Raw genomic sequence first — 21,798 nt, 5'->3', positions numbered from 1 at the left:
TTGGTACCCTTCAGTCGTTTTAAAACCTTGGTGAGCATAGACTCCCGCAATATGTAACTGTTTTTTGAAATTTGTCTTAGCTTTTTATTTGTAAACCTATGAAATTCACATGTATACCTTTTGATTTTCTTTTCCTGATCTTCTGATGTGATTGTATTACTCGACGAGTTTGATTACTGTAATTTCAAGAATAAATAAAACTTGAATGAATGAATGAATGAATGAATGAATGAATGAATTGTGCCATTTTATCATGATCATTAGTGAGGACCAATTATATGAAGATAGGTTGAAAAGTGGTGAAGTGGTCCTTTAAATTATCAACGTTTAACTAACTGCTAAATAATGTTTAGTCATAATGATTTTATTGTACTTATTAAACTTAAAAGATCCCCCCCCCCAGTTTAGGAAGGACACAATATAAAATTAATAATAAATAACCAATAAATAAATATAATTTTGAGTTATTGTTGTGTGTGTGTGTGTGTGTGTGTGTGGGGGGGGGGGGGGGGGGGGAGATTGGGCCTCAGGAAGTGCAAGTTTGTTGGTCGCTGCTGTGCGCAGGCGCAGATTGATTGTTGTGTTTTAGCCTCCATGCTAGCTACTAGCTTAGCCTCCTGAACCAGAACCAAACCCTCTGACACTCTGGGCTGTCCTGTGTCGTTACAACTGTACTGGAATGGAAACATAACAAGGTACATGTTCTGTTAATAATAGCACTGCTAACTACACGCACGTGTAGGACGTGCTCTGTTCGTTTGGCTGGATATTACTTTGACTTCTGTCATTTAGTTTAAACATGGTTTGGTGATGCTATGCTATTATAGCTATAGACCGTCCATCCATCCATCCATCCATCCATTCCCAGAGCCAGTATACAGTATCTGGGCCTGATGATGATGGTGATGATGATGATGCACAGATTAAATAACATATGCGTTTCATTCACTGTGTTCCACTGCGTTAGGTCGGGTTTACTTTGTATTCCCGTGCACGTCCATCTATCTGTTGACATGTAATGGAACATGGTGTACACGGCCATGGCTCACAGACCGAGGCAGACAGTACAGTGTGCCAAATGAACCGCGTCGGGTCTGTTCTGGGTCACGTTTTATTATTAATAATGTAACTGTAGTACACTGTCGGCAATAAGCCTCTGCATGGTCTTCTAGCGTTAACGGTTAACATGAATAGTGAATGCAGTTACATTTTGTTTAGGTGACAACTAAAGTCTTTTAAACTTTTAACTTGAGGATCTCATCACTTGCTGTGACTGGTTAACGTGCCGTGGCTCCGTCTATTTGCTGGAAGGGGAAATCTATATACTCCTGTTATAGTCTATAGTCTTTCTTAAATACTAGGTTATTATTATAGGTTATCAGGCGTTATTGTTGTTGTGAGATTGTATACCTGCTTTTGTCGGCAAAAGAGGCCTGGTGTAGATGGAAGGAAAAAGGAGCAAACCAAGTACAGAGCCATGAAAGGTCAACTTTACTTATTGATTGATTGAAGTATTGAGGGTTTTTAAGTGCTGATGAAATGTCTGAAATAAATCAAAAACAAACAATATACATTTTCACACCATTGATGAAGTCTGGAATCTATAAGCTATCTATCTATGAAATCTGCGAAAAGGTTTTTTATCTGCAAACACAATTGTAAACAATGGCCCTGCTTCATCACCCCTTATCTCTGTTAAAGGGATATTTCACTTAAACAAAAAAACGTGTGGTCATTTTATCGTCTACTCAGAGTCTCAGACAGGCTTATGTGAACACCCGGGACAGTTTTTAAGTTGCTTGATTCAGTATTTTAGATATTTGATTCAGTCATTTTACCCGCCCCCTTCCTATACAAACCCATTGTAACTTCAAACTCCATGGCATTAGGCCTGACGTCGAAATAAATAAAGAGTCTTCTGAAAGAATATTATATTCAAAGATTTGTGCCACATTTTCACGATTTTTCAAAAATAGCAGACCTACAAGCTCGTAGCTGGTAGCTTCAGCTTGTAGATCTGCTATTTTTCAATAGAAGTATAACATAATGCTTAGATAAAACACCAAAACGGGTTCCCGTCTAGAACCATCATGATAGATTCATCGAAAACACCCGTCCTTTTTGAGTGGTGCAACGTACCACTCCTACAGGGAGCTTTGTGTGTCCCTGGCTGCCTGGCTGTGTCCCTGGGTGTGTCCCTGGGTGTGTCCCTGTGTCCGAGCACGAAAATAGCGTTTGGTTGGTTTTCAGACACGTAGACACTCACTCACCACTCACTCACTCACTCACTCTCACTCACACACACACACACACACACACACACACACACACACACACACACACACACACACACACACACACACACACACACACACTGTATATGATGATGTCTGGTGACTGATATTGTACTAATACGTATGGGGGCCATATTTTTTCATTTACTGTTTGCATGGAGGTGTGACTTTGTAGTCCAGGAAGGAAGTGAGACCACATTTTCAAGGCAGGTCTTTGGTCATGAACATGAACATGGGGTCATGACTAAGATATCTAAAATAAAAAAACATATCACACACATGAAAACCCCCAGGAAAGTGTTTCTTGTGTCCTAAACATCATTAACCCATTCTGGGCGGGAACCCCTTTTGGTGTTTTAACTAAGCATTATGTTATACTTTAGCTATTGAAAAATAGCAGATCTACAAGCTCATAGCGCGCCACTCTGAGCTTGTAGGTCTGTTTTAAAAAAAAAGTCATGATCTTTGAATATATATTTCAGAGCGAACATTTTTAACTAAAATATTGGCTTCTGGGGGGGTCCCTGGAACTACATATTTTGAGATAGGGGTCCGTGGCCCAATAGAGAAACATGGGTTTTTCAGGAAAAAAATTAGGATTTAGAAGCCTTTTTTTTTAATCGAGCTCAGTCCAAAATGGGTTAAAATATTAAGTTAAGTTTTGCCATAACCATTGATTTTGCCATAAATCAGGTAGCTTTAAGGTACGGCCATGACAGCAATGGTAGGAAAAAAGACATATAATATTAATAGTTTTCGGCAAACTGTTTCCTATATTCGGTTTCGGCTAAGAATTTCCCTTTCGGTGCATCCCTACTTTTTAAGTTACAAATGGATACAGTACAAAACACAGAATTTAACGTACCATGATAGGTTGACAAAGTTAGTAACTTTGACATCTTATTTTGCGGTCTGTGAAGGTTGACGACACTTGGTGGGGGACTAAATATTGCTCTTCAGTGCATGGACGCAAAGCCAATGCGCAGGTATGTGAAATGAAAACAACCCGATTTATAAATATTTCATTCCTTATGCCAGGGTTCCCCAATTAATTTTCCTCAAGGGCCATATTTTGACTAGGGAACCAGGCTGGGGGCCGAGTCCGCACGCGCGGAAAATTGGGTTTTTAATTTTTTCATGAATTAATTAAAATTTGTTCTCAACCAGTGGTCCGGGGACCACCAGTGGTCCTTGAGGGGGTGCCCAGTTTGACATGCATAGGCTACTGACCCCCATTTAATGCCATTTATATCTGGGACACCCCCCCCCCCCCCCCCCCAAAACAAAACAAAAAACTTTTTTTTTTTTTTTTTTTCTTACAGGGGCCACAAGGGGGCGCTCCGCGGGCTGCGAATGGCCCGCGGGCCGCCTATTGTTGAACCCTGCCTTATGCTTTAATAGCATCATCATCACTGGCATTAATCATTAAAGGGATATTTCACTTTCAAAAAAACTTTTGGTCATTTCATCATCTACTCAGGCTCATGTGAACACCCCAGACAGTTTTTAAGTTGCTTCAGTCAGTATTTAGATATTTGATATTCATTTGAACTGCCCCACCCCCTTCCTATACAAAGCCATTATAACTTAAAACTCCATTTTAACCATGATAGATTCATCAAAAACACCCAACCTATTTTCTGTTGACTGATAATGTCCTTCTAATATGTGAGAGGGCCGTGGTTTGTCATTTACTGTTTTCATTAATGTTTTAATAATTATTTTTGATTCTGTGAGGTGGAGCTGCAGCTGAAGCTACAGGGCAGCAGGAGGTTATTTTCCAAAAGAATTATTAAAAATAAATTAAAACAGTAAATGACAAACCACGGCCCCTCATGTATTAGAAGGACAATATCGGTCAACAGAAAAGAAGTTTAGGTGTTTTTGATGAATCTATCATGGTTAAAATGTTTTAACCCATTTTGGGCGGGAACCCCTTTTGGTGTTAGCATTACGTTATGCTTTAGCTATTGAAAAAATAGCAGATCTACAAGCTCGTAGCGCGGCACCGAGTGCCGCGCTACGAGCTTGTAGGTCTGCTATTTTTGAAAAATCGAAGAACGACTGACAGAAACATAGCTTTTTCAGAAAACTGTCAGGATGTAGAAGACATTTATAGAATCTGATCTCAGGTCAAAATGGGTTAAGTTATAATGGGTTTGTATAGGAAGGGGGCGGGTCAGTTAAAATGAATATCAAATATCTAAATACTGAATCAAGCAACTTAAGAACTGCCCAGGGTGTTCACATAAGCCTGAGCAGACGTTAAGATGAACAAAAGTTTTTTTGAAAGTGAAATATCCCTTTAACTTTGGATTTTTGCTTTGGCAGATATAGCATAGCAGATATACAAGCTCACAGCATGACAGTCTTGGTGCTGCGCTGCAGGCTTGTACATGTGCTATTTTTCTTTTTAACCCATTTTGACCTGAGATCAGATTAAAAAAATGTCTTCTACATCCTGACAGTTTTCAGAAAAATCTATGTTTCGATGTCAGTGGTTCTTCGATTTTTCAAAAATAGCAAATAGCAGTTTGCTATTTTTCAATAGCTAAAGCATAACATAATGTTAACACCAAAAGGGGTTAAACTGACAAAGTTTCTTTTTAAAGTGAAATATCCCTTTAACTTTAGATTTTTGCTTTGGCAGATATAGCATAGCAGATATACAAGCTCACAGCATGACACTTGGTGCCGCGCTGCAGGCTTGTACATGTGCTATTTTTGGACATTTTCTTTTTTAAATCATGAAAGTTAAATTGAGAACTACAGCTCTAGAAGGCATGTGTAGCTTCAGGTTTTAATGGGTTATGGCCTTTCCATCCAACCGGCTCTCAGTATTGTTTTTGGACCCCAGGAAGAGTAGTCTTCACTGTAGTGAGCACTAACGGGGATCCGTAATAAACAAATAATAAATAGCAATGTCTTCCAAACAGCCAATGTTGACTCATTTAGGCCTGACGTCGACATTTAAAAAAAATGTCTTCTAAATTCTGACAGTTTTCTGAAATACCTATGTTTCTATGTCAGTGGTTCTCAATATTTCATGTCAAGGACCCCAACATTTTTCTGTATTTGGCCGCCGACCCCCATCCGAAAATATATTGTTCCATGGACTCTCCCAGAAGCAAAGATTTGAGTTAAAAACGTTGGTTCTGAAAGAATATATATTCAAAGATTTGCACTACATTTTCACGATTTTTCTAAAATAGCAGACCTACAAGCTCGTAGCGCGGCACTTGGTGCCGCGCTATGAGCTTGTAGGTCTGCTATTTTTCAATAGCTAAAGTATGACATAATGCTTAAAACACCAAGAGGGGTTCCCGTTCAGAATGGGTTAAAGTGTTGTGTACAGAATGTATCCAATGTTGAGGTCTGGTCTCAGATCAGGTTTTCAATACTAGACGATGCCAGATTTATGGGTCCGATCCCGACTTTGGAGAACCTAGACCTAGACCAAAAATTAGCCCTTCCCTAAGTCCCTCCCCAACCTGTCCTTGTCCAATAGACACGTTAGCAGCGAGGAGACAGGGCAAGCTGTCCTTCTCCCCCATAGAGATGCATGTTAAATAACCGGATTTCTCCATATAAATAATCGATCATTTCAGTAGCAAGATCATCAAAATGTGACTAAATTTGACTGAGGGACTGCCATTGGATTTTTTTGAATTTTCGTTTTTTCATGTCATTTGAAAGCAGGGAATCATAGCTTCAAATTGACATTGGTTGTTCAGTTTGACCCACCGGTTTTGGTGATATGGCTTATAGAGTAATGTCTTGCAGAAAACAGCGAGTTGAGAAAACAGGCTTGAAAGGTTCACTTCTGTGGTCTCTAACATTACACCTAGCTAGCTACATGTTTGGGCATTTATTTCATATTTACATGTCGATTTCAGCTCTGACACTTATTTCAGACATGCTCTAGTATGTGAAGAGGGCCTATGATATTAACTCATTAACTTTGTCTCTGGTGAAAAGCTGTAATTTGCAGCTCTCAGTCAAATCTGGTCACAAATGTCTTCTAAATCTAGTCAACCAGGCCTGCAGTAGGCTATGCACTGGGACATTGTGCATGACATTATTTAAAATAAACTAGAAATACGAGGAAATGACAGAGGGAGAGAAACGGTATCCAACATCAACCTTAACGACCGCCCGACAGGAGCTTTCATGTTGCACGGTCAGACTACGGTCATTAGTATTATTGCCGTCACCTGGGCGGGTCAGTCGTGTAACTTTCCCGACGTTAAAGGTGTAGTGAAATGAAAAATACGTTTTTCACACTTTTAGACCATCTCCGTGGTCATCATATGAGCATACCTAACAATGGATGCCAAAAAAATGGGAAAATTCTCATTTTTGTGTGTTTTTATATCAAAAGTCTATAAAAATATTTGTTTTATTACTTCCTGAAAACGAAAACGTGCTGCGTGATGACGTGTCGAGGCCAACATCGATAAAAGCCAATAAAAATGAAGCTCACCCGTATCCTCTCCATATGTGCGCATCCGTGCAGCACAGCTGCTATTGATTACAGAAATCCTCCGTTTTTATTCCCATTCCAGATAACATCCAGACAGTGTATTACTCGGTTTCAACTTAATCATCACGCTAAAATATGTATCTGAAAACATTATAGGGTAGAAATAAGCCACATAACAGTAAACTGGTAGAGTTGGCCGTCTATTTGATTTGTAAACAAACACACACCACGCTGCTGCGTATAGCATAGCAACAGTCCCTAGCTACCGTCCCAACGCCTGAAGGGATGCGACGCTCTGATTGGTTCAGAAACTTCAGACCGGTGTTTCAACTTGAAACCGTTTGAAACTTCATAATAAAATGTCCACCATTTCCGTTTCATTACACCTTTAAGCTACCTATGTGTTCAACAACACAGCCATGCAAAATAACACTGACAGCTATGAGGTGGCGAAAGCTTGTCCTGCATAGCAACAGTTGCTAAACTATATGGATTGGCATTGGACAATCGCTTTTTGGGGTGGGGTTTAGCGAAGGGCTAATTAACGATGTTCTGACAAATATTGTCATTAAATGCAATGCAACATTTTCTAAGCGATTTGAAAATCTTAGATTTGATTAGTGTCTATTTTTAGGACATTTAATTTAAAATAAATACAAATAAACGCATAACTTTTTATTTGACCACTTGAGCCTTCATATTTTAAATAGATGATCTACAAGTCTCACAATGCGTTGGAAAAAGTCTAGTCCCCAGCCAAAGGTCAGGGGTTGATCCATTACTATTAACCCATTTAGGGTTAGTCGAAATAAAATAAAAAGTCTTCTGAAAGAATATTATGTTCAAAGATTTGTGCTGCATTTTCACGATTTTTCAAAAATAGCAGACCTACAAGCTCGTAGCGCGCCACTCGGTGGCGCGCTATGAGCTTGTAGATCTGCTATTTTTCAATAGCTAAAGCACAACATAATGCTTAGTTAAAACACCGAAAGGGGTTCCCGCCCAGAATGGGTTAAGTGCATTAAATATGGCAGAATGTTTGTTTGGTCAGTATATCTTAAATATCTTTTCAGTTTGTCTTTATTTCCAGCCAGCACCACCAGGCTGTGAGGCGAGCTGTGAGGCGAGCTTAGTGGATAAATCATCAATACATACAACATGTTTATTCAAGTCTTTTCTCAGAGATCAAACGCTGGCACGATTAAGAAGTCACTGTGTCAATGAAAAGAATCCTCTCCTCAGCCATTCAGACCGACTGGTTTGTCAGGACTTGTGACTTCTTCCACAAGCCTTTTAGATTGACTGGAATGATGATTACGAGATGCCTTGCATTTCTGAAAGGTGCTTTCACTGCTTTGTTAAAACTATTTAACCTGCGTAGTAGGTTAAATATGTCTTCTGTATGTGCCGAGGGCGGCACGCAAGGGAAATGTGGTTGATGGCATGAATAATAGTATAGGATAGTGGCTCTCTGGGCCTTTCTGTGTGGAGTTTGCATGTTCTCCCCGTGTCCCCTAGGGTAGGTACCCTAACATGTTCTCCCTGGTGTCCCCTAGGGTAGGTACCCTCACATGTTCTCCCCGTGTCCCCTAGGGTAGGTACCCTCACATGTTCTCCCCGTGTCCCCTAGGGTAGGTACCCTCACATGTTCTCCCCGTGTCCCCTATCGTAGGTACCCTCACATGTTCTCCCCGTGTCCCCTAGGGTAGGTACCCTCACATGTTCTCCCCGTGTCCCCTATGGTAGGTACCCTCACATGTTCTCCCCGTGTCCCCTAGGGTAGGTACCCTCACATGTTCTCCCCATGTCCCCTAGGGTAGGTACCCTCACATGTTCTCCCCGTGTCCCCTAGGGTAGGTACCCTCACATGTTCTCCCCGTGTCCCCTAGGGTAGGTACCCTCACATGTTCTCCCCGTGTCCCCTAGGGTAGGTACCCTCACATGTTCTCCCCGTGTCCCCTAGGGTAGGTACCCTCACATGTTCTCCCCGTGTCCCCTAGGGTAGGTACCCTCACATGTTCTCCCCGTGTCCCCTAGGGTAGGTACCCTCACATGTTCTCCCCGTGTCCCCTAGGGTAGGTACCCTCACATGTTCTCCCCGTGTCCCCTAGGGTAGGTACCCTCACATGTTCTCCCCATGTCCCCTAGGGTAGGTACTGTGGGAGCTATTAAGTGTTTTTTGCTAATTCAGTATTTTCTATATAATGGTTTAATGCATTTATTATTTGTTTATTTTGCTTGGTTTGTTTAGAGTCATTATTTCAGTCTACATTTTGTGTTGCAGCTATATGCTTTTATTTTGAAGGTGATGGGCAGTTTGGGGCACAGCTGAGGTTACTTAATTAATGAGTACACACAGTCAGTCAGCAGAGCACCAGGAGGGCATATGGTTTTTTACCAGTAGGTTAGGGATGAACCTGAAACATTTTCCATCTTTTGCTGTCTGGACCAAAAAGCTGAAAATAAACACCACTAAACTTGACTTCGCTGCCTGTCTGGACTCATTCCTACCTCTGCGTAAGATTCGCTACCTGGTGCCCTTAGTGGCTTTTTTAAGTTTTATTGTTGGTGTAAATTAGCCACTACATAAAGTAAAAAACCTCGCTCACTGAAGCGGAAACTTTTATTGTTGTTTTGGATTTTTCGTGCACCGATGTTTGGAGTTGGATGGATCGACGCACTTGCACTTTCAAACAATTCAAACAATGGAGCCACCAGCCATGCCGGCACACCCGCACAATGCACTGTCACTTTGAAGTTTGGATCATGCTGTTAAAGACACGAATGGAGGACCAAGCAGCTCAAATGGATCACACTCGCACAAAGCTATGCAGCAACAACATTGGTATGTGAAGAATAACTGTCAGCCTTATTGGAAAGAGGCAAGCTCATTGGAGTGACTGAATTATTGTCCTGTTACATGTTGATGCATAATAGGAGTTTGTTGGACGTGTGAGTCATCCATTTTTTTGATTCTCCAACGTGAATTAATTACACATTGCTTGTGTGAATCACATTCAGAAAAATGGATCCAGTTGTGACAAACGAGACAGTGGCTGTGGCTGATTCAAATGTTTCAAGTGTGGAGAATGTTGCTCAGCCCGAGCCCTCTGCAAAACGGGACATCAAGTTCACAGCAAAGGGATTGGAGTTTTATATACAAACATGCCAAGAAAAAAGATCTGCTAAAATCAAACAGGCCAAGAAATACATTGAGCCAATACGTGTGTTGATGAAAACTACTGACAATGTGAAATCTGTGCAAAGTAATTTGTGTAACTTCATCAAATGTTATGAGGAGGCTATGGATATGCACAAGTCTTTCATAAATATGGATTTGCCTGAGGAGGAGGTCAAAAGGCAAAATGCATATTTCAATGCAACAATGGTGAAATTGTGTCATTTCACTGAGGATGTCAAGGGTTGGTTGTTTGATGCAGGGCACCCTCATGTGGTCTCAATTGAAAATGATGTTGAAAATGAGTCTGAAATAAATGACAATGTTGACAATGATGGTCTTGAGACTATAACTATACAAAGTACTATTATTGACGATATCAATCCAGAGGACAGTGCCTCCAACATTTCATGTCCAAGGGAAAAAACACACTCTAATGTATCTAGGACCTCCTCTACTGCATCTGCCAGGATAAAGGCTGAGGCTGACAAAGCAGCACTTGTGGAGCGCATTCATGCATTAAAAAAGAAACATGAGTTGGAAGCAAAGGAGGAGGAATTAAGGAAGGAAACAGAGAAAATAAGGAAGGAAACAGAGAAAATAAGAAAGGAAAAGGAACAGTTGGCTCTGGAGAGTGAGCTAGCTGCAACAAATGCCAAACTCAATGTGTTGGAAACCAGCTCAAAATGCAGCTCCAGAAGATCAGATGGAATGAACTCATACCTGGAAAGAAACAAGGCTCAAAATTGGATGACAAGCCAACTCAACCCTCGAGCTAATCAATATGTCCCACAGGGAGATGACAAAAATGACATGCAAAATGTATCTCACCCTGAGGCCCAGGCTGTCACTGTAAGGCCAAAGACAACATCACAGACCATCAGGTTTATGGATACAAGACAAAGGGCAACATTGCAGACAAACCTCAGACCACCTACCAATAACACTCAAGCACCAATAACACAAATGGTTCACAATGCTCCACAAACAGGACAGGCATCCACCTCAAACATGACATCTAACAATAGCACCCAAAATGACATTGTGAACATTATGCAACGCCAAACTGAAATTACTAATATGTTGGTACAGCAACATTTAGCATCTTCCCTACCAGTGAGAAACATACCCATTTTTGATGGTGATCCCCTTCAGTATCATTCCTTCATCAGATCTTTCGAAAATTGTGTTGAAGTTAAAACTGATAATGCAAGCGATCGCTTGCACTTTTTAGAACAGTACACCAGGGGGCAACCAAGAGACCTGGTGAAAAGTTGTCAGCATCTACCCTCTGTTCAAGGCTACCAAAGGGCCAAATCCTTGCTTTCTGAACATTTTGGAAATGAATACAAAATTGCCTCTGCTTATATGGACAAAATTCACGATTGGCCTATGGTTAAAGCAGAAGATGTAAAAGCAATGCAATCCTTTTCTCTTTTCTTGAGGGAATGCTCAAATTTAACACAACAAATCACACACATGAGTGAGTTGGACACCCCATCAAACCTCAGAAATATTGTTATGAAGCTTCCTTATAAAACGAGGGAGAAATGGAGGAGTGTTGCATGTGATTTACAGGAGCAACGTGGTTGCAGAGCACTTTTTATTGACCTTGTGAACTTTTTTGAAAAGGAAGTTAGAATTGTTTCTGACCCACTGTTCGGAAATATTCAGGATCCAAAAAATACCAGCTACAACAGGCCACCCCCCACTGTCAGTCAACCAAGGCAGAGGAATCAGGGCACCTTTGCCACCAGTATCACTGCAGTGAAAGAGGGAAACAAAAGTCACATAAAATGTTGTTTATTCTGCCAACAAACCAGTCACTCACTTGACGAATGCTCACAGTTTGAGTCCAAGACACAAAAAGACAAAGTAGATTTCATAAAGGAGCATGGGATTTGCTTTGGATGCCTGAAAGTGGGACACACAAGCAAATTTTGTATGAGTAGATTGTATTGCGGCGTGTGTCAGAAAAGGCATCCGTCAGTTCTGCACATTGAGCATAATGAAGCTCATGAACCTGGGAGTGATGCATCTCATGAGTCTCAGACATGTGGCCATATAGGGGCTGGAGACGAGGACAATGCTGTATTTTCAATTGTGGCAGTTAAAGTGAAAAGCAAAATGAGTGACAGAGTTGTGCAGACATATGCATTTTTGGATCCGGGGAGTTCCGGTACCTTTTGCACTCAGAACCTTGCAAAGAGACTGGGGCTAAGTGGCAAGCCAGCCAGTATTCTATTGCGAACAATGGGGCAAAAGAAAATTGTGAGTACCAGTGTGTTGTCTCACTTGGAAGTATCGGGCATGGATATGAATGATTTTATTGAACTGCCAAATGTTTTAACCCAAAAGGCTATGCCAGTGTCACGAGTGAACATTCCACGACAGGATGAAGTGGACAAATGGCACTACTTGAAGAACATAAAGCTGCATGACTTGGATGCAGATGTGGATATGCTCATCGGAACTAATGCAGCAAAAGTGATGGAACCATGGGAGCTGATCAATAGCCAAAATGAAGGACCATACGCAGTCAGAACAAGAGTTGGCTGGGTCATCAATGGACCACTCAGGAGTGGAACTAAGAGCAGAGTTAAAACTGGCTGCTCTGTTGTCACAACAAATCACATATCTGTTGAACATCTGGAAGAAAAGCTCATTAAACAACACAACCATGCTTTGAATGAAAAGACATCAGAGGGGCAATTGGAAATGCCCAGAGAGGACACTCAATTCACGATGAGAACCGAAATGAAAAATGAACATTACGTTGACTTACCTTTCAGAAAAGAAGATCCGGTCTTGCCAAGTGAATTGCAGCAACTTCAAGACCCGAAGAGGAAAGGCCCAGATTTGCTTGAAAACGAGTGGCCTATGCTGGAAATGGAGTCAGTTATTCCCATCGATGACCCAGAGGTCAAAAGAGAAGCAGCAGCCATCGTTAAGGACTCATCTTGGAAGAGTAAAATGTCTGTCGCCCGATTCTTTGAACTTAAAAGGCTTCTGAGTCAAAAGAGAAAGGAACTTAAAGCCACCAAAAGTGACAATGATGCTGGAGTCAAAAGTATTGAACAGAATCATCACAGCTTCAAATGCACACTGTCTGGAAAACATCTCACTCCAGAAGATTGTGATGAAGCAGAGAAGGCAAGCATTCCTTTTGTACAGAAACACAGGTTCAAGAATGACATTGCCTCCCTCAAACATGGTTCAAATATCATCTCCAAGAACAGTCCACTGTACATATTAGACCCCATACTGGAGGAGGACATCCGCAGAGATGGAGGTAGTTTGCAAAAGTCTGCATTAGCATCAGAAACAAAGCGCCATATTCATTTCAAAGACTTGCATCTTTCCCCGCTCATTTTACATCACATCCATCAACAACTAGGACACGCTGGGAAGAACCACATGTTGGACAGAACCCCCACAAAAGCATCTGACGACCCCCATGACCTCGAGGCCCTCACCCCAAACCACATTCTCCTGCTGAAAGGAAAACCCATCTTTCCCCCAGGACTCTATGAAAAGAGTGACCTGTACATCAGAAGAAAATGGAAGCAAGTACAGTATATTGCAGAGCTGTTTTGGAAAAGATGGACATCTGAATACTTACTTGTGATGCAGGAAAGACAGAAATGGGCAGCTCCAAGAAGAAACTTCTCCCCAGGAGACATTGTCAGTATAGCCGACGCTTCAGCTCCAAGAGGATCCTGGAAGATGGGTCGAGTATTGAGCACCAAGTCCGACTCCAAAGGATTGGTCCGCTCTGTGTGCATCCAAACCAAAACCAGCGTTCTGGAGAGACCTGTGACAAAGATCTGCCTGCTGGTGGAGGCCACAGAATAAGACTACAATCTCAATCTATTTTCTCTTTCTATCCTGTCTTCTCTCCATCTGCTTATTTTTCAGTGGCTACAGAGAAGGAGACAAAGAAGTACATGGATAGAAATAATAGCTCCCTTACATGTTTAAAAAATATAATTGTGATTATCACAATTAGGGGCCGGAATGTGGGAGCTATTAAGTGTTTTTTGCTAATTCAGTATTTTCTATATAATGGTTTAATGCATTTATTATTTGTTTATTTTGCTTGGTTTGTTTAGAGTCATTATTTCAGTCTACATTTTGTGTTGCAGCTATATGCTTTTATTTTGAAGGTGATGGGCAGTTTGGGGCACAGCTGAGGTTACTTAATTAATGAGTACACACAGTCAGTCAGCAGAGCACCAGGAGGGCATATGGTTTTTTACCAGTAGGTTAGGGATGAACCTGAAACATTTTCCATCTTTTGCTGTCTGGACCAAAAAGCTGAAAATAAACACCACTAAACTTGACTTCGCTGCCTGTCTGGACTCATTCCTACCTCTGCGTAAGATTCGCTACCTGGTGCCCTTAGTGGCTTTTTTAAGTTTTATTGTTGGTGTAAATTAGCCACTACAGGTACCCTCACATGTTCTCCCCGTGTCCCCTAGGGTAGGTACCCTCACATGTTCTCCCCGTGTCCCCTAGGGTAGGTACCCTCACATGTTCTCCCCGTGTCCCCTAGGGTAGGTACCCTCACATGTTCTCCCTGTGTCCCCTAGGGTAGGTACCCTCACAAAAACATGCAGTAATCCTGGTCTCTAATAAAACTGCCTCCCCCTGGCCAGCCGGGGCGCCTGATGGAGGGTAAAGTAACTGGTCGGAATAACGTGTTCCTTCCACGCGCTACGTCCAACCAGGGAAACTCCCCCCTGTCAGGTGTAAAGGAGCAACTTGGACACTCAGGCATGAAGGAAGCATGAGTTCAAGTCCGTTGCTCTCCCCATGTCGCCCATATATGGGGTTGGCGGAGGGTGTGTAGAGCCCAGGATCACATTAGGTAATTGACACGGGTGAAAAAATGGGTTACAAAATCGTGGGATAAAAAAAAAAGGATAGTGGCTCTGTGGAAGTTATTTGTAACACATGAATGATCATCATGAAGACATAGTATAGTTATACACCGTACCTGGAAAAAGTGAGCATTTAATTTCTCCATGGACTCAACGGTACAGTGCAGTACTTATTACAGGAAACGAGCACAGGTGACCCCCTTAAGCCTGATTTGGTACTTTGTGGTGGTGTTTGCTTGTAGATCAGTTATTTTCTAAATTTTAATGTGTTTTGAAAAGAACTCTGTATGTATAGTGACACATTGGAACAGGTCAAACTAGCAATATAGAGGGTATGCGCGTGACATCATCATCAAACCCGGAAGTTATGCAGGAATGCCTACTGAGTGGCAAAAAACTACTTTCTGGCCTTGACAGCCCATACATCCACACAGAAAAGTCCTATCTGATTGCATTAAACCACATTAAACAATGTTAAACTCACTTTGCTTGTTGCTTTGCCACTCACTTTGCCACTCTATGTGCCATTCACTTTAAGCATGCACAAACCCTCTATAATACTGTTCTATATACCTGTACCTGTGTTGTTTTTCTGCAACACATAATGTAGATGCTAGATTTTGCCATTTTTGTTATTTTAGATAAAATGTAGCAAAACCAATATTATCGTCACAATATCGATAAATACTGTATGCGTTGCATTTGGTACTTGTCCATATATATATCGCCCAGGCCCTTAATAAGAATATTCTCCGCTGTGATTCAATGACCCACATTCAGGGCCACCAGCGCACGCCAAGACGTCACCGGAATGGACATCACCAGCCGCTGTACCCTGGGGGACCCCAACAAGCTCCCCGAGGGGGTCCCCCAGCCCGCACGCATGCCCTACGTCTCCGACAAGCACCCGAGGCAGACCCTGGAGGTGATCAACCTGCTGCGGAAGCACCGGGAGCTCTGCGACGTGGTGCTGGTGGTGGGCTCCAAGAAGATCTATGCCCACCGCGTCATCCTGTCCGCCTGCAGCCCCTACTTCAGGTAGAGACCAGTGCTTCTTCTCAAATGTCTTTGTCCCATTTTGACCCTGAGGACGATTCTACAAAATGTCTTCTAAATCCTGACAGTTTTCTGAAAACCCTGTGTTTCTGTCAGTCGTTCTCAAACATTTTCATGTCAGGGACCCCCAAAAATGTATGTAATTGGCCGCCGACCCCCCCCCATCTGAAAATATGTTGTTCCAGGGACCTTCCAGAAGCAAAGATTTGAGTTAAAAAACGTTCGCTGTGAAATATATGTTCAAAGATTTGCACGACTACATTTTCACGATTTTTCAAAAATAGCAGACCTACAAGCTCGTAGCGCGGCACTCGGTGCCGCGCTATGAGCTTGTAGATCTGCTATTTTTCAATAGCTAAAGTATAACATAATGCTTACAACACCAAAAGGTGTTCCCGCCCAAAATGGGTTATTTCAAAGACCGCACGCGGGATGAAGGCCACTCACGGCCGAAACGTTGTGTCCAAAATTCCAGTGTTTTAAAATAAATAACAATAAACACTGTTGGAGCTAATAAGGCTGTGTGCGGACTTCTCGTTTCCTGTACGCGTCTACCTTTTGTCCAGCACCAGCGAGGAACTGGAGGTGCGCAAGCCACCTGTTTTTTTTAAACTTTATTTCAAAGACCCCCATAACTCTTGAGAGTGTACAACATGAATCAAATGGACCCTTATTCCTAGGGGTCTGTTAGTGCTGCACGATTCTTGCTCAAATGTCAATCTCGACTTTCCTCCACGAGAATTGAGATCACGATTCTCACACGATTGTAACTTTTTCCATGAAAACATGTATTGTCTTTCAAAGTCTCTCTCTTGTAGCAAAATCACAAGAGTAACTAAAACTAGAAAGGTCGCAATTTTAAAAAATTGCAAAGTGTGGTTGCCGCAGTGGCTTACATATGCCCCTCCCACTGATATTGCCAGCCAATTACAATGTTGCGTCACCCCTGCGATCATGCGTAAGTAATTCGGAGGGGATTTATCCCCCAAAAATCATGTTTTTGCGACAAACGGTTACATTTCTCGCATTTGCGGCGCCCCCTATGGATGGAAATGGAATTGCTTTTGGAACTTGGTTTATTGAACCACCCGCGACATGCGATTAAAATTTGGGATGGATTGGACATTCCGTTCGTGATTTATGGCATTTTTTGTAAAATAGGCCCCTCCTACTATCTTCGGACGACGATTACGGCCGAACGATACGCAGTACCAAAATTCTGCAGTTGGTGTTTTAATCGGATGGGTCCGGAGATCATGTGTGCCGATTTTTGTGAGATTTGGACAAAATCTGTAGGAGGAGGAGCCAAAAGTGTGTTTTGGAGAAAATTCAAATTTGCAGGATTTTTTTTCCCCAGGTCGAAAATGGGCGTGGCCTATATGTGGAAATGCATCATGACCCAAGGAATCCATGGAAAAATAAATTTTGATTTTACGACTTACGGTTCAAGAGTTATAGGGAAAAACGCAAAATCATGTTTCTGCAAGAAACGGTTACATTTTTCGCATTTGCGGCGCCCCCTATGGATGAAAATGGAATCGCTTTTGGATTTTGGTTGATTAAACCACCCGCGACATCTGGACATTCCGTTTCTTGATTTTAGGAATTTTTTGTAAAATAGGCCCCTCCCACTAACTTTAGGCGACGATTAAGGCCGAACGATACGGACAAAAAAAATTCAAAAAATCTGAAATTGAAACGCAGTCCGATAGGTCCAGAGATCATGTGTACCGATTTCTGTGAGATTCGGACAAAATCTGTAGAATCAGAAAATAAAAGTGTGTTTTGAAGAAAATTCAAAATGGCGGAAAATCTATCCTAACACAAATGGGCGTGGCCTATATGGGGAGATGCGTCATGACCCAAGGAATCCAGGGCAACAACAATTTTGATTTTACAACCTATGGTTCAAGAGTTATAAGCCAAAACATAAAGTGGGCTTCCCCATTATAAGTCTATGGAGAACTAAATAATTAATCATCAATTAAACTATACAACGGATCTCTTAGCAAAATACAAGCACACGATTCCCGATGAAGCCGGTCGATTTGACATATGGCTCGAGTGTGTGCGGCAAAAACTGTGGGAGGAGTAGTGCGTCAAAGTATCCAAATGTACAATAACAATAGTGTGGGCAACCACACTAATGAACTGGACAGCCAACTAGTGCTGCACGAATCTTGCTCAAATTTAGAAATGAGATCGTATTGGTGTCTGAATCTAGATCCCCCGCTTCACCCGAAATAGCTGTTCTACAAGCTCACAATGTGTCGCATTGCGAACTGGTAGACGTGCTGTTTTCGCTGAATGTTCACCTACTGCGACATGCCGAGAATAGGGTTATAGATGATAGGGTTATAGATGATAGGGTTATAGATGATAGGGTTATAGATGATAGGGTTATAGATGATACTAGGGTTCACGTGTTTAAATAAAAATACTTCCTTGATCCCGTCGTTCTCAGGGCGATGTTTACGGGCGAGCTGGCGGAGAGCAGGCAGACGGAGGTGGTTATCCGGGACATCGACGAGAGGGCCATGGAGCTGCTCATTGACTTCGCCTACACGTCACAGGTAATCCTGTGGTCTTTGTGCTGCTCATTGACTTCGCCTACACGTCACAGGTAATCCTGTGGTCTTTGTGCTGCTCATTGACTTCGCCTACACATCGCAGGTAATCCTGTGGTCTTTGTGCTGCTCATTGACTTCGCCTACACGTCACAGGTAATCCTGTGGTCTTTGTGCTGCTCATTGACTTCGCCTACACGTCACAGGTAATCCTGTGGTCTTTGTGCTGCTCATTGACTTCGCCTACACGTCGCAGGTAATCCTGTGGTCTTTGTGCTGCTCATTGACTTCGCCTACACGTCACAGGTAATCCTGTGGTCTTTGTGCTGCTCATTGACTTCGCCTACACGTCACAGGTAATCCTGTGGTCTTTGTGCTGCTCATTGACTTCGCCTACACGTCACAGGTAATCCTGTGGTCTTTGTGCTGCTCATTGACTTCGCCTACACGTCACAGGTAATCCTGTGGTCTTTGTGCTGCTCATTGACTTCGCCTACACGTCGCAGGTAATGTCGTGGCCTTTGTGCTGCGTTGTATGTTTGGACAGGAGGATACACCTGTCCTGCAGCTGCCTTAAGTTCTGATGAACATGATGATAATATATAATATATGTAATGTATGCCAAAGAAGGATGATAGTCATGATAATATTATTTTGTAATCTTGCCTTTTCCAACATAAACCTCATACTGTATGTCCAAAACTGTTACTTTCCAGGATTCAAATTCGAAAGTGTCAAAAGCAGCAGTTAGATCAACAAGCTCGCGTCTCGTTTCAAGCTTGTGGATCTGCTACTTTTGAGTGGAGGTTGTTCATTTACAAAAAACACAAAAAGTTAGAATTTGGAGAGGTTTCTGCCCGACAGCGAAAAGGACATGACTTCTGATTGCCTATAGGGTGTACCAAAACTCCTGGAGGGGGCGTCAACATATGTGTCACGTGGTATACTTGCTGGCTTGTCTGGTTTGTTTACATTGAGCGACTATCCGTGTGCTTGTATACGTTCTTTTTTTAAACTGACCTCACAATGGTGCAGACTTGCTCAGTAAATAAGTGCCACAGCAGGTCACGTCGAGGGAATGAGCCAGAAAACGGAATTAGATTTTCAGCTTTCCAGCATGGAGACGGCATCAAGGAACCCAGATTGACGAGTTTACAAAAAGACGTAGAATGGCTTGGATCTCGGCTGTACGGCGCACGGGCGCAGAGACATAACGTTCAACAAAGTATCTAAGCACAGCCGTGTTTGTTCGCAACATTTTCCTTGTCCTTGTAATGTATTTGGGCCCGACGTTCTTTCTATCCATCCTGGTGTTGGTTCACTATGTTGTCGCCAAGAACGAGCTCAATATTTACAAAAACATACCACCGTCACTCTATTCTGAGTGATGTGGGCTAGAATTTAATGCCCACGAGAGGGCCGTCCCTAGCTTTTCAGACGCCGCCCCCCTCTTGGTGACGTACACGTTTTCACACGCTATAAGAAGAATGAGGTGTAATCGACGATAAGGAAAGAACTGCTACTTCTCTGTTCCGTGTATTACTCAGCCTGATTCATAGTCATAATTGTACCGCTAGGCATGCAACGATATGGAAATTACACGTCACGATTATTTTGGCAACAATAATTGAGATTAACTAATTAATTGGTTATCACGATAACCAAAATATGCTTAAAACTTAAAATGGCGCTTTTGTCTGACCACTTGAACCCCCAGCATCCCTATTCTGGGGTGAACGTTGCAACGCGTTGGGAGCTTGTAGATTGGCTATTTTTGGTTACTGAATTTGCAGCTCACTAAAAGCTCATTCCTAGGACGACGGAGGACAATTTCAAGATAAATGAAAAAAATCTCTGCGATAAAATTTATTACGAGCGGTCTTTTATCACGATAAACATTTTTTTGTTCCCGATCCAATCATTTGATTTTGAGTATCTGCCAATCCGATATTTACATTTCACACTTATGCCATATCACAATAGTACAATATCCAAAATCACAGACAATATCCAGTCTAATACCATGATATGGATACTAGGGAATGGGATGTCCCGATCACGTTTTTTTTGCTCCCGATCTGATTCCGATAATTTGAAAATGTCGTGATCGGCCCCTGATTTCCAATCATGTGATCGGATCGGGACAACCCTAATAACAATAATAATAAGGATTAGTGCTGCCAGAATTGGCTAAAAATGATATTCGAATATTCCTTTTAAAACACCACATGTTTTCAAAACAATGTTCGAATGATTTCGAATGTCGAATGTATATGATTTTAATATGAATATGATATGAATATTGCAGAATAATATGCTGTAAAACTTTCTCTTTCTTTATCTATATGGTCCGGTCTGTATGGGCCGTGGTTGGTGCTGAGAAATGCACTCTCTTGAGTCTTGCGAGATCAAATGAATGATTCATAATTATCTGAATAGCCTCATTTTTGTATAATGTTTTAGCTTACGTGGCACAGAGTCTCGCCAGAACTCACACACTTTTTTAATTCGAATCTTAATTTAAAATATTCGATTATTCTTTTCTTTTTTACATTCGAATATTCATTTGAATATGGAATATTCGTTGGCAGCACTAATAAGGATCATGGTTCCATCCCTAACGTATCCCCTCCCACCCCTCCCCGGTGCCCCCTGCAGGTCACGGTGGAGGAGGGCAACGTGCAGACCCTGCTCCCCGCCGCATGCCTCCTGCAGCTGGCTGAGATCCAGGAGGCCTGCTGCGAGTTCCTCAAGAGGCAGCTGGACCCGTCCAACTGTCTGGGCATTCGGGCCTTCGCAGACACGCACTCCTGCCGTGAGCTGCTCCGCATCGCAGACAAGTTCACCCAGCACAACTTCCAGGAGGTACAGTACCGTAGGAGGGGTCGTGCATGGAGCCTCGCTCGCTCTGAATTGTTTAGATTTCAGTCGGTGGGTGTGGATCGATCCGAGATAGACAAGGTTCTATCAGTCGTTTTGTCGGTGGTCTGACTCCATCTAGGTATTTATATCTGTGTCTCTGCTTGTCTTGGTCTTTCTTTCTGCCCAAAAAAGAACTTCCTGGTGGTGGTACATAGGTTATATATACCTCCCATATAGCCAAGTCATCTAGAACAGGATATGATTGATTGATTGATTGAAATATTTATTAACAGTTTGCAGAATTACAGTACATTTCAAGCACAACTCAATACAAAGACTGTTAACTGTGAGTGGATGACCCAATAAAGCATTACACTTGTTTACAAGAGGGTCCATCTTGTTCAATTCATCAAAACATTTAGAGACGTACAAATAGACACTTCTATATAGCCAAAGAACAGAACAGGAATTCATT

The 21,798-nt window shown here is 42.1% G+C and overlaps 1 protein-coding gene across 1 annotated transcript in view; it reads left to right on the top strand.

Annotated features, from left to right (window-relative positions):
- The first annotated feature begins 623 nt into the window (after positions 1-623).
- The window catches only part of klhl20 (kelch-like family member 20), a 45,673-nt gene continuing 24,498 nt past the window's right edge, over positions 624-21,798 (top strand). The window contains exons 1-5 of the mRNA XM_079512112.1: positions 624-695; positions 3,215-3,280; positions 15,619-15,876; positions 18,359-18,467; positions 21,120-21,326. Of these exons, the coding sequence (XP_079368238.1) occupies positions 3,258-3,280; positions 15,619-15,876; positions 18,359-18,467; positions 21,120-21,326 (597 nt within the window). The 5' untranslated portion in view covers positions 624-695; positions 3,215-3,257. The remainder of the gene's footprint in view (positions 696-3,214; positions 3,281-15,618; positions 15,877-18,358; positions 18,468-21,119; positions 21,327-21,798) is intronic.

The sequence above is a fragment of the Electrona antarctica genome (genome assembly GCF_951216825.1).
Source record: "Electrona antarctica genome assembly, chromosome: 1".
Classification (NCBI taxonomy): Eukaryota; Metazoa; Chordata; class Actinopteri; order Myctophiformes; family Myctophidae; genus Electrona; species Electrona antarctica.
The sequence above is the reverse complement of the archived record's forward strand: the minus strand, read 5'-3'. Positions and strand labels throughout refer to the sequence as shown.